This window comes from Syngnathus typhle, linkage group LG4, assembly GCF_033458585.1.
Source record: "Syngnathus typhle isolate RoL2023-S1 ecotype Sweden linkage group LG4, RoL_Styp_1.0, whole genome shotgun sequence".
Lineage (NCBI taxonomy): Eukaryota > Metazoa > Chordata > Actinopteri > Syngnathiformes > Syngnathidae > Syngnathus > Syngnathus typhle.
Genome location: NC_083741.1, coordinates 23943614 through 23960526, shown reverse-complemented (window position 1 = coordinate 23960526; position 16913 = coordinate 23943614). Strand labels below are relative to the sequence as shown.

The following is a 16913-nucleotide window of genomic DNA, read 5'->3' as shown; positions in this document are numbered from 1 at the left end:
ACTGGTGGAACATGTCGCGGGGTTGCTGAAATGCAAAAAAAAAAAAAAAAGAAAGAAAAAAAAGAAAAGAGCGCCACCATTTTGGACCTAATAATTAGTCTTGTCGACACTGAGCCAGCGGCGCTTAATTAGGCTACTTGTGCCCATCCTATCGGAATTGCGCCAATTACGCGCCCTAATGGAACGCGGCGGCGATGCCATTGTGAGACCGCAATTAGGACGCTGGCAGTAAATAGCGCTTTAAACCGACAACAACGCTCTGACTCACCATATCTACTTTTCTTTCCGTCGAATTCGGGGAAAAGGAGGAAAGGAAAGACGACGACGACGACGACGACGACGCCGCCGCCGCCGCCGCCATTTATGCGCCGATGCTGAGAAATTGACGCTCAACCGAAGATTTATTTGGGAAGAAGGTCGTGGAAAACAGTTGGAATCGGACGAGAATGATTTCATCCTTTGCGTGGAATACGGGGGACGTGAAAATAGTTCCCGCCAGGTCCCCAATGAGCCGAATATTGAGTTGACAAATGCAAATGTTTGAGAAGGACGAAAAGACTAATAATCACGACTAAGATTATTTGTTGGCACAATAAAAAATAAAAGCCTTAAATGCACATCCATCTGCTGTCCAGATGGAGAGGTATAAACACGTTGGCGTCAGAGCGTGCGCGTGCGTGCGTGCGCGCTCTCTCGCTTGCTTCCCCCGGCTGCCGGCGGGGTCAAAGACGCCCAACAATAAGCAGACTTTTTGCTTTGCTCGACAAAATATTGTATAATGTCTCATTAAGCTGATTAGTGGCGCTGCCTGGTAACAGTGGCGCAATCATCCAAAAAAGAAAAGACGGCGGCCACGAGGCGGAGGAAGAAGAAGAAGAGGAGGAGGAGGAGGGGGAGGAGGCCAAATCGTCGCGGTGAGTCGGCCGCAGCCGCTCGGATACAAAAGCAGCACGTCGCGGGACGCAATGGACAATCTCGCCCGGTTCTCTCCGACTTCTTCTTTTCGTGCACGGCATTTGTGAAAACGTCCCTTTCGACGCAATTGCTCCAATGAGGAGTTTGGGTTCAAAAGAAACACGTCGCCCATTGATCCATTTTGACGAGTTGAAAAAGGCAGAAAGATCCCAATGAGCAATCGTCAAAACAAATAGAATTGCAAGCAATGAACTCAAACAAAATGGAAGCCGAATTTCCAAGCGTCTCTCTCGCTTTTTCCCCTCTTAAGCACAATCAACATTCATGTGCTTTTCCAAAAAACGACAAAGGCAAGCAAAAAGCAATCTCTTGTTCATAGACTGCTCAGTGGGTGCTGACAGATCCGTTTAAAAATGCAGCCCAAACAATTTGACATATCACCCGAGTCCATTTACCCGGAGAATATGATTACTTTCCTTATTATTATTATTATTATTATTATTGTTAGCGAGCACGGGGTCGCAACTTTGGAGTGAGTGAGTGCGTGCGTGCGTGCGTGCGTGCGCATGACAGGCAGCCTCCATCATTCAGCGTGCGTGCTCGCGTGGAAGGAGAGCTGATTTGAATGACGCACACACACGCCACGCCACGCCGCGCCGCGCCGCCTTTTGGAATCAAAATCTGTGATTTCAAGTCGCCTGATGAGCTGTTGCTCATTTGACGAGATAGCAGCCCTGCCCTTTTCTCCAATTTGATGCCCGCCTTTATCTTCCACATACAACAAAGGCACACAGACAATGGAATCATGTGAAATGAACTGACGAATCCACTTTGCGTGCGTGCGTGCGTGCGTGCCCGCGTGCGTGCGCGTTTTTAAGCGAGGCATCCTGGCTGACGAGCGTATGCAAATGAGCTGCATTCATATGCGCCTCTTGCTCCCGACTCATTTTATATTTTTCCTCCTGATTAAAAAGGACATTTCTTATGTGACACCCGCCCCATCCCGCTACTCCCCCCCCCCCCCCCCCCTCAGCCAGCCAGCCAGCCAGCCTTTGCTCATATCACACACACGCGCGCACACACAGAAAACAATTCAATATGCGGATGTCCTCTAAGAGACACGGCCGCCCGGCCGGCCGGCGCATGTTTAGCGCCTCAGACGCTGCTACGGGCCTGACACCGGAACGCACTTTGTTCCGTCGCTCATTAAAAACAACACCAAGAGTAGACACGCACGTGTTCAGGTGCAGACAGGTGGTGGGAGAGAGAGAGAGAGAGAGAGAGAGAGAGAGAGAGAGAGAGAGAGAGAGAGAGAGAGAGAGAGAGAGAGAGAGAGAGAGACACGCACATCACCACGCACGCGCTTTGTCTCACAGTTCAATTGGGTCTTATCAATATTAGCAGGCATCACAAATGCATGAGGGATTTATATGTGCTTCACTCTAATTGTAACCATATCAATTATTGAAGCAAAGGCAATAGTGGGGATAGCTATTAGAAAGGCTCATTATAAATTCATACGGAAATAAACAGTTTCGGAATATAGTAAAGCGTCGCCTTGCCTCGCCGGCAAACTTTTGGAGCCTTGTTGAGTCGATGGGAAAGCTATTAGCGGCTTCTGCTTTTTGTTCTTTTTTGGGGGTGCCGAGCGTGCGCCAAAGCGAGGCCATCGACTGACGGCAAAGCGAGCAGCGCTCGGCTCGGCTCGGCTCGGCCGGGAGACTGATCAATTTGCGCATTTCTATTGGCGTCATATTTGCACATGCTGAGCGTGCGGGATGTTTGACGGAAACCTACGAGAGCACCTTTTGAAACAAAGCCACGTCTAGAATCCTTGTGTGAAAAGGGACAGGGAGTTCGCCGTAAACCCAGAACTCCCGTCTTAAAGAGACAAACGCGAGAGCCGCCATTGTGGTGGGTAACGGCCATTTTGCGAGGGCCTCGGCTTTTGTCTGACTGCTGCCAGCGCTTATACAAGATGGAGGACTCTCAACTGACAAACGTAGCGAAGCCCATTTGACTTTGCAACATAAAAGTTTGGCGAGTATGTCGATAAAAAGTTGGCCATTCTACTTCAACGCTGTCCCGGGCCTCGCCCGCCTCCCTCCTCTTGGTCACCACCGCCGTGGCACAGTGGAGCATCAACAGGTACTTCCTCTCACGGCTCGTCCTCGCTCACACACGCACACACTCTACGGGGAGAACTGAGAAACCTGTGTGCGTGTGTGTGTGGAGAGGGCAGGGGAGAGTGTGTGTGTTGGGGCACAGCAGGAAGATCAATGCGGGACAAACGGATTCCCACAGTTCATTGTTCCTCGCTGGCCAAATCCTCTTCCCAAGACGGCCGCCAGCTCAAAGCTTTGCTTCTTGATAAGCATCGCCGCCGCGTGCGTGCGTGCGTGCGTGCGTGCGTGGTGAAGCTCAGCCGCAAAAAGCAGCATTTCTTCAGGGAGCGCAAAATATTTGCAAAGACGGCTTTCAAATCATTAGCAGAGCGCGTTGGGATTCAGAGTCAAAGCAAGCACCGGCTTGTCCGCTCTGTCCGTCTTTAAAAGAGGTCGGCAATCCCCCCAAAAACACGATGACGCTCTTGTGCGGCCTCCGTGTGCGTGCGCGACACTCTTCTTCCTGTCAAATCATTCCGAAAACAAGGACACAACAAACACGGCGGCCATGAAGGAAACAATGGCCGCAGTGTGTCCGCAGTGCTGGCCGCCTTCCATCAGCGTGCCGTGCAGAGGCCCAGCCAGTCGACACGCACAAACGTCACGTCAACCCGTTGCCGTCGCGGCCCCACTTGGAGCGTATAGCGGAACCCGTCCGAGTCTCCGACAACTTTGACGAGCACTTTTGCAAATGGATGAGTCGATGGCAGGCTCGTCGTCCCGAAGCAACAATAAAAGCCGTTGTCGTCAAGAATATTTTTCCAAAGGGCATTTTCAAACACAGATACAAATGGTACTCAAAACTAACGTTTCTCATTTGCCTTTTTAGCAAAGCGAAATTCATTTTAAAAGAAAAATCCATTGTCATTTTGAGATAGATCTCAAAAGTCAAAATCTCATCTCTTATAATAATATATTTTTAAGCTTACTCCTCCTGGCCGACGAGTCACCAGAGTGGAACAACCAAAATCAAAAGTGTGAGAATCTGACTGGATATGTGACGCGGGTCCCCCTCCGCTCCTGGAGGTGGCGCCGATGCCACAAATGTCCCAAATAATTGCATTCTCCCTCACGGCGGGCGGCGCTTTGCATAATGGCGGCGGCGTTAAAGTGGGAGGAGTTGTTGTGACAGGTGCCTCCACGCCACGTTAGGGTTCCATTTGCTAAGAGGAGACTTTTCACTGTGGCAGAAATAATTAGCGGCACCACGGCGGGGAGCAACGTGTCTGTCAATGTGTCCGTCGTGGCGGCGGCGGCGGCGGCTCGGCTTCCTCCTCGCAGGGAGTTTGGGACTTCCTCTCTCAGCGCTTTTATCCGTTAAAACAAACGTCGGCAGCTAATTAGCGGCGCTGCTTACAGGAAGCCAGTCAGGTAATTATTTTGGGGTAATTGAATGATTCTTCAATGTCTCAGCGTCTCCCTCCTCCTCCTCCTCCTTTTTGAGTAGATAAGACACAGGTAGAGAGAGGCTCCCCATATGCTCTTCAACCACAAAGCAAAGTCCGTCTTTCATGCTGGCGTCTTCAATCTTTGATAAGGCCCACCTCAACTTCCCGCGCAGCTCTGAAAAGTTACCGTGAAATCTGGAGGCTTCCTCGACAGCGATGAGTTATGTGGACCCGTTAACAAAGGAAAGAACAGGCAAACCCATGCTCAAAGTGCAAGTCAAACGAAAAACGGACAAATTGGAGAAAAATACAAGCGAGTGAAATACAAGCGCTAGCTAGCGAATGAGCTAGCTGGTTAGTTAGCTGGCTGACTGACTGACTTTGGAGGGGCGTGGTCTCAAAAGGGGGGGGGGGGGCCCTTCTCCTATCGCGGTTGATCAGAGCAGATGGCTGGCGACCGCTCTTGACAACCCACGTAGCTTTGAAGACGCGCGTTTGAAAGTGTTTCCACGGGGACGTCGGGAAGAAAAAGCCACGGCGTCACCATTAGCAAAACGTCCACCGGGATGGGATGAGAACCGAAACCGAAATTTCAAGTAGTCGAAGGAGGACCACAAAGTGGTCTCAGCCTCAGAGGCCAAGAAGAGGCCTGGAGCTGCTGCCGTCGGTGGGTGCAAAAGTGGGGCAAGTGGTCAGAGGCCAAGACAAAAGGCCACTTGTGGCAGGCATTGTGGCATTGTGGCATTCGGGCTCCGCCAGCGCCGCGCGTCCTACGCTTTTCATATCTGGCATTTCTTTCTTTCCCACCCCGAGAGAGTGACCTTCGCCATCCATCACGTGACACCACAACAAGGCACAAGCGCCGGCCGGCACGCGCTCCGCTCGGCCTCCTCGTGTGCACGAAACGCACAAAACAAACACGTGGCTCTGATGAGGTGCGGAACGGAACGGAACGGGCAAGTTGTTTTTAGTTTTGGGTGGGAAAAGGCCCGCACGGACATTTTGACATTAGCAGCAGACCGTCTGGCGTTGAGACCGCATCTAATTTATGATTACTGATTATTATTATTTTTTTTGCCAGGGCAAGTTTTGCCGGCCGGCCGGCCCCGCCCCCACGTCACCGGCGGTCGGTGTGCGCTCGCGATGTTGCCTGCCCTCATCAGCCGCCCAGCCAGCCAGCCAGCCAGCGCACAGAAAAGAGTCTTTTCTTCAGCCACCCCCTCCTGCATCTGATTAAGTTAACAATGTGCTGTTATTCGCATGCTGATTTGGCAGATCCCGCCGCCGCCGCCGCCGCAGCCCTTCCTCCCGCCTTTACCCCGCCTCCTCCTCAAACAAGCCAGGCAGGATCAGAGTAATGTGATCGCACAGCAGCCAGCCAGCCAGCCAACACAATGTGGCTCAAAGAGCAGGTGCCACCCTCCACCTCCCTCCTCTCATTCCTCCTCTCCTCTCCTCTCCTCTCCTCTCCTCTCCTCTCCTCTCCTCTCCTCTCCTCTCCTCTCCTCTCCTCTCCTCTCCTCTCCTCTCCTCTCCTCTCCTCTCCTCTCCTCTCCTCTCCTCTCCTCTCCTCTCCTCTCCTCTCCTCTCCTCTCCTCTCCTCTCCTCTCGTCAGCCCTTTTCTTCTCCCTCCTCCTCCTCCTCCCGCTCGGCCTGTTTATGAGTCGGTATTCTAATCAAAGGTTCAGCTTGTCTTTTTTTATTAATTATAGGCCGCGCCTGATGCCGACGCGTCGGGAAGGCATCTTCAAAATAGGTCGACTGCTACACTTTGCTATTCTTATCGCATTTAAATGTCAACACGGTGCAAAGCTCTACAAATTAGTTCAGGCAGGCTTCAACCCCCATTTAACATTTAAGGCGCCGCCGTTCTCAAAGCGCTCGCTCGCGCACATGCACACATAAGCCGTATAAATACAAAATAGAGAGATAGCGCCGCGTCTTTCAAACTTCTCATTTCAGCGCAGACGCCGAGCTGCCAACCTTTCCGCCCGACAACAAAAAGAAACAGAAACAATGCATTAGCCCGCATGAATAATACATTGGCAAAAAATACATCTGGGCTTTTTCGGCATCCACGCTTAAAGCCGCCGTCCGACTCCACCGCTGCGAGCTGGCGAAGGGGTTTCTTTTTTATTTGACCTCGCTTGCCAAAACGGGCAACGCAAGCAGCAGCAGCAGCAGCAGCAGCAGCAGCAGGCTAGACAAGGTGACATGACCAGGGCCGTAACTTGAACGGATTTGTTGCCACTGACAGACGGGCGCTTTGATTCCGAGCACGACGACTGGCGCAAAGTGTGAAATGGCAATTTGGAGATTTTGCCCACTCAATGAAAACAAATATACGCTATGCTATACGTGTATACGTGAATGGAAACAAGTTGACAAGATTGTGAATTATTTATCAACCAAGTTCGAATATTTGAGAAAACCTACTATAGGATGATAATCAATATAAAGTCAGGATGGAGAAAAACTTAAATATTGACAAAAATGAATAAATTTAGGCTCGGCCAGTTACGCCTGTGACTTTCCTATTCTCCAAGGACAAGTTTGCAAGCACCTTATGACGTCAAGTGAAGACCGTGATGAAGACAAAGTCTACTCAAGAGTCATCTCGGCTTCCCCCATTGCTTAATTGGCTCTTGAAAATGTCAAAACTGGAGAGAAAGGCCTGAATTAGGAGTTTGTTCAAATTTGTCGTAACCGACGCTCTTCTTGCCGCGCATTCTTTCAAATTGCCGACCGTCCTTGACGGAAAAGCTCAGCGGCGCAAGCAAAGCAGTCAAAGAAATGGAATCAAAGTTTACGTTAACTTCTCCGAAGACACGCTTTGACGGCGGGCGGGCGAGGAGCTTTGAAGACGAGCGCCGCCGTCGTCCCGCCAAAAACAAAACAAAAGACGCCGTAATGGCTCATTAGAGGCGAGTGAGACGATTTGGGGAAAACAAAGGCGCGCCTTCAGCGCCTCGTCACCGAGACGCCGCCGCGGCCAAGAAGCGCCGGGCGACTTCCTCCCACTTGCGTCAACATTTGGACGTGTTTGTTTGAAATGCGCAAACACAAAAATTCACATTTTTGAAGGATGCAACAATGTTCACATTGAACTTAAAGTCATCTCACCGTTGAATAAAAGAGAGGGAGTTAGTTTAGTGTTAAAATCTCATTTGGGCTGACAAATAATGAGTTTTTGGGTGAAAAACGACAAAATGAACACTTGGATTGCAATTGACGTCTACGATCGTCTGTGGCAGTGAATGAGGGTTGCTGGATGTGCTTACAAAATGGTATATATATATATATATATATATATATATATATATATATATAAAAAAAAAATAATAAAAAAAAGAATAACAACTGAATAAAGTAAAACTTTTTTTTTCTTTTTGGTACACTACTAGTTGTGGCTAATCCCAGGCAGCAGTAAAAGTCCAATCAGGACTCATTGAAGGAAGGCCCGAAAGCGGGACTGGACCGACTGGCGCGAGCGACCATGTGCAACACCGACACTGCTAATAAGAAGCTTAGGATTGGCGTACCTGCCGCTGCACAAACCACCACGCACAATTGGGCTGTGCGTGCTTGCGTGTGTGCGTGTGTGTGTGTGTGTGTGTGTGTGTGTGTGTTTGCCTGCACCACAGCGCGCTTGAAACAAGAAGAAATGGTCAGAAAAGTGGAATTAAGCACCTTTATACTTCTTTCTTAATTACTGGAGAGTCCACCTTGCTAAAAGTACTTGGCAAGTCCAAACGGCTTCCGAAATCACACGCACGCACACACGCACGCGGAGCAAATGACCAGAATGTGAACCCGCCACTTGTCAGAAAGTGGGCCAAGGCATATGTCCTTCTGCATATTTTCAGATCAGACTAATTCATTGTGATGATAGCACAAAAATGTCATGTTTAAAAAAAAAAAAGAAGAAATTCCAAAGATGGAGAGGGGAAAGAAATAGTGTGTGTGTGGGGGGGGGGAATGGAAATGTCATTTCACGTGAAGGAATGCATGTGAAGAGTCCAAGTGTCGACTTGTACAAATTATAATAGTTGTCAGGATCCAAAGCCATACTGTGTTAAAAGCATGTTTGACACGCTAAGAAGGAATGCATTTATTGAGCCCATGAGATTGGTTGAAAAACGCCGAGTTTGATTTGTGCCGTGACCACACATGCAACTCAAGACAATCTCAGATGGTTTTCCCCGTTGAAATGAATGCAAAGGCCATGCATCCATTTCAGGCCCCACACTCAAAAATATGTGTGTTCTTTTTTTTAATAATACAACATTAGGAGAATGTCAAAGCCTTTTTGCTTCATGGACATTGTGATGCACCTTCTCGTGTGTAATAGATAGAGAAATACTTTTAGAAATTGGGATTGAGCACCAGCATGCAGGGGTGGTTGGGTCCCGGCCTGGAAAGGTCAATTGTGGGAAAACAAACAAGATGGCAAATGAGTCAATCCAAAGCCCAAGTACGCGACGCCGGGCGACGCCGGGCGACGCTGGGCGACGGAGGGTGGGGCGTATGCACACAAGCATCGTTGTCTATTCATCTGCTTCACCGTTCGGGTTCCAATAACGCCAGTTACTCATTCCGAGCGCCATTTTGCGCACGCGTCTGCTAGAGCCGCATTGTGAAGGAACACCTGGACTACGAGAGGACGAGCGCGTCCTAATTCCAGCTCCTAATGCTTTTGTGCCACTCAAATTGAAATAGATGATTGCGATAAACTCCAGTGTACTTGAGCCCGTCTGAAACAATGGCGCCAAATAAATAACTAAGTCCAAACATGAGAAGGGCGGCTGGATTTGCCGAGCGGGGAAGTCATAATTGTCTTTGGGCTTGACGGCGACTAAAAATACGCAGACAATAGCGGCGGGATGAGCCTTGGCAGCGCATGTTTTGTCCTTCAATACACTTGTTTTTTTCTTCTTCTTTTTGTGTGTTGTTTTTATCCCGCCTTTGCCGCTCGCTCGCTCGTGCTCCCGCCCCGCGCCCAATAAACGGATATGTGAATTAAACGGCATTGTTTTAAGCAGATCGCCGGCTAAATTTAGGCTCTTGTTCTCCTCCAGCGCGCCGGAATTTTGTTCATTATGTTTGCACTTGGGCTTTATCCTCCATCTTATTCATGCGCGCATGTGTGTGTGTGTGTGTAGCCTTAAGACACACACACGCACGCACGCACGCACGCGCCTATAGTTCAGCCATGCGTTTTTTGCAATTAGAAAAGACACAAAAATAATTATTCCGCCGCGCAGTCAAGACGACATATCCCGGAGTCGATGGTGCACGGATCACGTGTTTAATAAAAAAGGTTAATCAGTTGTTAATCAGAGGATTAATAACTTGCTATTTTCTTTTACAAAAGCATTCATATCCCGCCATAAATATTTCATGTTTTTGTTTTTTTTGTTGTTGTGCGGAGGCGGCGGCGGCGGCGGGACGAGCGCCCGCCAGCCCGCCAGGCAGCCAGAACGCCCAACCGCCCGCCCGCCCCGGTGTTGCAGGGCACACTGAGCAATATCCCGACATTAATGTGCGTTAATCACGCTTTGCCGAATTGCCAATAAATTCACTCATGTTTATTAATACAAAGCTGGGAGAAAACAATAGTCTTTACATTATTCACCCGCTTATTAATAAAGCTCTCATGAGCAGGACCGGCGCAAGATGGGAGAAGAAAAGAAAAAAGGGTCCAGGCTGGGAGCAGAAGTTCCGCAAGGACCGGAAGCACGCTTTTGCTTTTTAACGTACAAACTGTTCACCACGGCAAAACAAATATTGCTTTGGTGCGCTCCATTTGTTTGAAGCCACACACACACACACACACTCGCACACACACACACGTTCCCAAAATACTCATTCCCGGCTCGCATGTAATTAAAGAGCGCCTTTAGTGAAAACATGCATGCAGCCCGACTCCAATTAGTTGTGTGGATGTCGCCGGCTGAAAGGCGCAGTGCGGCGTTGGGCACCGGGCGCGCCCGGAGGCACCTGGGGGTCCCGCAACTGGAGAAGAGCGTGGCGCCACGGCAGCGGCGGCGCTGGATGAGTGAGAGGGAGGGAGGGAGGGAGGTAGGGGGCGCGAGCGTGCACCACTGAAAGAGGAGGCTTTGTGGTTCGGTTAGTTGCTGACGAAAAGAACCCAAAGTGACTGACTCCAAAGTGCATTCGTAGCTTGCAACCTTCGGCCTCAACTCAAAGCTACAGATTGGCCCATCCCGTCACACTCAACAAAGCGAGCCACCGCGCTGTTGTCAACGCAAAGGAAAGCAGAGCCACAAGTGCTCCGCCGTCCTTGCATCAGCCCGTCAATCACCGGCGGCCAAATATTTCAAAGAGGACATTTCCTGCATTTGTGTCAGTCAAGGTACAGTCTGCTTTGTGGCCTGCCAGCCGGCCTGCCTGCCTGCCTGCCTGCCTGCCTGCCGGCCGGCCGGCCTGCCTGCCTGCGTGGCTGCCTGCCTGCCGGCCTGCCTGCCTGCCTGCCTCTCCCCTCTCCCCGCCATCCTCTTTGTCTCACGCTCCAAATTGTGTTTTTATTGAAGGCCAATATGGATCGCGCCGCAAAATGCCATCCGTCAAGCTGTCGATGAATCCGTCTTTTCATTTAATGATCCGCCGCTCGGCCCGATGTGCCTTCCGCGCCGCGCCGTACACCTTTAACGGGAATCAATGGCGTGCAAATAACACTTGAGGCGTGCTCACGTGTCGACGCCATTTGTCCAAACGCTCCCGCTGCACGCGTGAATATTTGATGCGCGATCCCGCCGCTGCCGCCGCCACGCGCTCGGCGAGAGGCTAAACGGAGGCGACGGGAGGAAGTGGCGAGGGCCACGAATGATGAAGGCGGCGGGACAATTAAGCAAAGAGGGAGGGGGAAGGCTTTAAAAAGCCAAACGAGGGCTGAGAGGCGAGGGACGGACGGACGGACGGCCGCCGCCGCCGCCGCCTCGCTCACCCGCCTTCGCCACCGCCTCACTTAAAAACTGATTTCATGGCATGATTGAGGGGGAGGGAGGGCGACAGCTCTAAAACACATAACTTTTTACGAAGCGAAAATCAAATATTAAAAATGACAGGCCTTCTAAGTGCGGCGAGCGAGCGCGGGTCACGCGGGGAGGGGCGGCGACGGCGGCCTGTCAGCTACTATCAGTCAGGGCCAATTAGAAACAATCGGCGCCCAGTGAAAGGGAAGGTGATTGTTATTAAGCGGCTCGGCCCAGATGTGGCCGTGCATATCAAGGCGCAGGAAGCCGTCGCTTGCATTCAGGAAGCCGGAGAGAGAGAGAGAGTTGGGTCGAGAAGGGCGACGTCCCTCGTGGAAGCATTTGGAAAATGCTGGAACAACACTTTGATGAGAATGATCAACAAATGCGCACAAAAAGGGAAGCTGTGAGCGCCGATGAATGATCATTTCCATTTGACAACATCTTTCTTTCAGCCTTTGCCTTGTGCACCAATTCACAAGTGGTCCGATTTTCTTTCCTTTCCAAACTGACGCTTCAAATGATACTAGGGCCGAGTCAAATGAACATTTCAAATCTTTAGAATGGATACCTGGTATCGCTACTCGCCCTCCCCTCGCTTAAAACAAAAAAAGCCTCACCCTGGGACCAAACCCTAACTTGAAACGATAAGCCGGGCTCGACCCGAAGCCTGGGTGGAAAAGCGTGTCATCGCCCCCTCTGGAGGCCTGCGTAAAAAGGGAGGGAGGCAGGCGCTATTGGACGTGCTCAATATGCTAATGAGCACGCTTGAGTGATGGCGGGCGACGGGAGGCCGCCGACTCAAAGTCACTTTGGCCTCCGCCAGGAAAAATACAACTTGACGTCTACGCTTGTCTCTCGCTCGCTCGCTCGCTCGCTCGCACGCTCTTTTTTTAACTTTGACTTGTAATGCTCGTGTGATGTTGAAAGACTTTCCGAAGGCAGCGAGTCAAACGCTTCCACTTAGGAGGAGAGAAAGACGGCGGCGCTTGTTAAGACATTTTCTTTCATATAGCGTGCACGGCTCTCCAGGGGCTTTGATTCGCCGCCTGCTTTGTAGCGAGCGCGGGAAGCCGCAGCCGAGTATCCAACAGGTGGAAAGGAAAGAGCCAAGCGCCTTCCTTCCTTCCTTCCTTCCTTCCTTCCTTCCTTCCTTCCTTCCTTCCTTCCTTCCTTCCTTCCTTCCTTCCTTCCTTCCTTCCTTCCTTCCTTCCTTCCTTCCTTCCTTTCTTCCCTACCTCTCTCCTCTCTCCCTCCTTCCTTCCTGTGATTGAGGTTAAGGTTCACTATACGTAGTTTGGCTGGAAAGTTGGAGCCCAAAGTTTGGATTTCAATTTCAAACCCTATCTTGTTTGAAAGTCTCCTTGAAATGGAAGCGTTCAATTCCTGCCCAACGCACAGGCAAGAAAAGTGGGCCGCCGGTCCAATAGCCTTCGTTGGACGGCGTGACCTCACAAGGTGAAGCCGCCGCCCTTCACCCGGCTGGCCGCCGCCCTATTCCCGCCGATTTTATTTTTTCCCTCCATCGCCCGTCTCCTGTGCACTATGAATAAATTGCGGCTGTCCGGACATGAAAATGTCAAATACCTAAAATACACTGAGGCTAAATAGCATATTCATTTTTAATGCCCGCTCATCCGATGCTGCTATTCTCATATCAGGCCTGTCTGCCCACAGCTGTTGGGGCCGACGCCCGCCCGGAATTTATCATCCGTCTCGTTGGAGACGGGAGGGGGGGGCATCGTTCTGCCCACTGGCGACGGCAACCGGCGAGGGACACTCCACCTTTATCATGCGCTGCAAAAATATATTTGACTTAACTGAATCCAAATGAGACAGCGTAAGAGTCTTGACCCCGCCCGCCCGCCCGCCCGCCTTTTCCATCCCAAAGCCCATTTGAATGCCCAAGGCAAAATGTGAAAGGCAGGCTCCACAAGCCTCCTTTGAAAGCTTAAGCCTCGTTGGAAGGCCTAATTGGGGACCCGAAATTGGTTTGCATCCTCGGTCAAAAGCGTCACCTTGGTACCAAAGCCTTTGTCCAATCAGCTTGTTTCATACCTTACTTCAAAACCCCAACATCTTGACATCTTGAAACTTTTCCTCCAAACCCGAACTCTGTCTTCCAACCTCAATCCTTCTTTGAAAGAGTAAAACTCATTTGAAAGCTCAACGACGACGGCATCTTCCTTGTTGTTCGACATCCGACCCGGGTCCCACAAATCCCGAATGGGAAAGGTTCACGACGGCATTGTCCAAAGTGCTTATTTGAAATCCCGAGCCTCCTTTCAAGTCTCCCAAGCTTCGGTTGAAGCCCGCAACCGTGCGAACCTCTGCATTTTGCGACATTTCTTCTGCTTTTGATTTGACTTTGGACATTTCAAGCACCTGCCGTGCCTTTGAAATACGATTCAATTAGACTAATGCCAAACATAAATGGCGCAACAATCCCTCCACCCCGGCCGGCCGGCGCTGATGACATTGACGGCGGAGGTAGCGACATTGGCGCGTGAAGGCGGCACGGCGGAATGCCACCCCAGTGTGTTTTTAGGAGGCATGTGGCGGACGATTATGGTAGATTAGCACAATCCAGATTGTTACAAGTTGAGTGTGTGAGTGTGTGTGTGTGTGTGTGTGTGCGTGTGTGCGTGTGTGCGTGTGTGTGTGCGCGCGCTTAAAGACACAACGCCTTTGGGGATAAGTCGAACTGGCGAGTGAGTGATGAACAGTTGGCGTGTGTGTGTGTGTGTGTGTGTGTGTGTGTGTGAGTGAGTGAGAGGTTGTTTATCACCACACAGCGAGGACGATAAAGTTTAGCAACGGTCTGAAGGCAAAAGCCTTCGCCTGCCAGTGTTGGGAGAGTCCTCCATTACATTCCTTGAGTCCTTGCTCAGGTAAAATGAACAAAATAAAAATACAAATAAAGCACAACATGCAATAAAATTAAATGAGGGGCAGTTACAAATAATGAAAAAGTATATATAGTATCTATGTATATCAAATAATTGTAAAATAGAAATAAATAAGTGTAGGTAAGAAGATTGACCATTTGAACGAACGCATGTTGTTGCTCGCACTTTGACCCCAGAGCAGCTTTGCTTACTTACCTTAGCACACCAACAGCATACTGGAGTGAACGTCGATGTCGGTGTTGGATGGAGCCGCCTGCGGCCGGCAGCGCTGGGGGGAACGCCACCTGAACGGGGAGCGGAGGGAGGCCAACGTTACTTCCAGCAAAGGCAAGCACCATTGAACAGCAACACATTGGACACAAAATGGCAAATACATATTGCATTGGATATCGTACGCTTCGCTTTGGGTCGGACTTGGCGTGACCCACTTTCTGCGCGACCAGCGGAAACGCGGCGGACACTTCTGCAGACCCCTTCGAGCACCCTCGCAAGCATTTGACCATTCCGAACATTTTCTTGGATTTACCGTCCATCGCTCAAACGGGAAATCCATCCGAGTCCGTTCGGTCGCCGCATTTCAGGGCGGCGGAGTGACATTTAGCGTATTTCGGTCGCTGTCAAATGTCAAAAAGGGTCAAATGTCACCCCGACGGTAGCGATGAAATCAAAGCGTGCGCCCGGAGGCGCCTTTTGGAAATCCATCCCTTCCCGACGGAGCGCCACGCGCTGAAGCCAAACGCCGCGCGCCGCTCGGGGATCGTTCATTTTCACGCGGTCGATAGCGGCTTCTATTTATCGGCGCGCCAGCTGCCACCTCTGCCGGGCGGCGCTTCTTATCAACGGCGTCCGTCATCCTCCTCCCAGATGTGGGACAGCGCGATGCGGCTCAGATTGGCCTCCTGATTTGCAAACTTTGAGGACATCCCCCTCGCATTTTGCCTTGAAGGGGCCCGCCAGCAACTTGGAGTAGATTTGACAGATGACCCAAATGACCCGGCGCGGCCGCCCTGCCTAGGAGCTCAACGTGGATCGGGATGCCATTTGGAGGCCGCTCGCTGCTAAGCTCTGGAAAGCAACGGCAAGGAACGGCGGCAAAGCGTGCAGGGCAGGCGCGTAGGCGGCGTTTCGGGCTTCAAATGACTGCGGGTCTAATCATCTGCACAACAATATTTGCTGTGAGGCATTCTAAATAGATTATCGCTGGTCCATCTGTGTCATCATTCATTTATAAGGCATTAAGCTGCTCGGGGAGGAGAGCGAGCGAGCGAGCGCCGTTTTTTAAAGGGGCTCCCTCCGCCGCCGTCGGGGGCGGACTCACCTCCTCCCCTTTAACGCGGGCAGGAAGTGGAAATAGGACGGGAAAAGGGGAATCCAAAAATGGTTTTGTTTGGCCCTACAAAAGAGGCAGGGAGGAGGGGAGGAAGTACAGGAGGAGGCAATGCACGCATGCATGCACGCACGCACGCACACGCACAGGAAGAGAGGAGGGGAGAGAGAGAGAGAGAGAGAGAGAGAGAGAGAGAGAGAGAGAGAGAGAGAGAGAGGGAGAGAGGAGAAAAAAACAAAAAAACAAAACAGGGGCCGTCATTAACATATGAATGCTATATGCAAATGGTGGGGAGAGAGCAGATGTTGGTGCATTTAATTGACCTATATGTGAATTGGATCCAAAGCTTTCAGCGCGCTTTCTGGGGCCCGCCGAGTGCCGTTTGGACGCTTTGGCGTTCTGGTGGCACGCCGCACGCCAGCGTGCCGCCATTTCAAACTCCACACAACAAAATACAAAAATGGCAACATTTTACAAAATAGAGAATGAAAATGCTCCCAAATTAAAAACTGCACACACATGCTTAAAATGAGTGGAAGTGATAACGAGTGAACAACAAAGAAGCCAAAGTTGGCCATAACAAATTGTGGACAGAATCCTTTTGATTTAATTGTTGGAAAATTTGTCAGAAAAGGAAAGATTAGACGCAATCAAAAAATGAAAGTCATGAATGAATGTCAGGAATGTCCCCTCCCTCAAAGAAAGGAATGGAGTGAAAAGGAAGACCATCTAAAAACTGAACAAAAATATGTGTGCACAATTGTCATCAAATCAGTGTCAGTTAAAAAAAAAAAAAAAAAAATCAAGTATCCAAAACAAGCCCAAATTTCACCTTTCATTTGAAAAAAAGCAAAAAAAAAAAGCTAAACGTCATCTTGAGCTGTTCATTGTCAGATTGAGAAGGAAGGTGACGACTGCCGTTAAAAACACACACGCACGCACGCACACACACACGCACACACTCCTTGGCAGTGTCATTAAATCGTATTAAATTGCCTTTTGTCCGGGGGGCAAGGACCACCCGATAGATGATAATACACGAAGGCCTCGGTGTAGCAGCCACTGAGCTGAGACCGACCGTCCGTCTGCCCGCCCGCCCGACCGCCCGCCCGTTAAAAGAAGCCAGTGAAAAGCGGCACCGAGAGAGAGAGAGGCGCGTGCGGCTCGGCTCCCCTGCCTAACAAGTGCAACCACACTAATAGAAACAGAGCTCA

At 50.6% G+C, this 16913-nt stretch overlaps 1 protein-coding gene across 3 annotated transcripts in view; it reads right to left on the bottom strand.

The window, feature by feature from the left end:
* znf536 (zinc finger protein 536) overlaps positions 1-16913 on the bottom strand; it is a 117385-nt gene that overhangs the window by 55140 nt on the left and 45332 nt on the right. For 2 of the 3 annotated variants that reach the window (XM_061276492.1, XM_061276491.1), the window contains exon 4: positions 14568-14656. Coding sequence is in view for 1 of the 3 variants with exons in the window: in XM_061276490.1 (XP_061132474.1) it covers positions 14568-14905 (338 nt within the window). In the remaining 2 variants the exon portion in view is untranslated. Of the gene's footprint in view, positions 1-14567; positions 15184-16913 lie in introns of those variants that run through there. The other variant, XM_061276490.1, reaches the window with a different exon arrangement.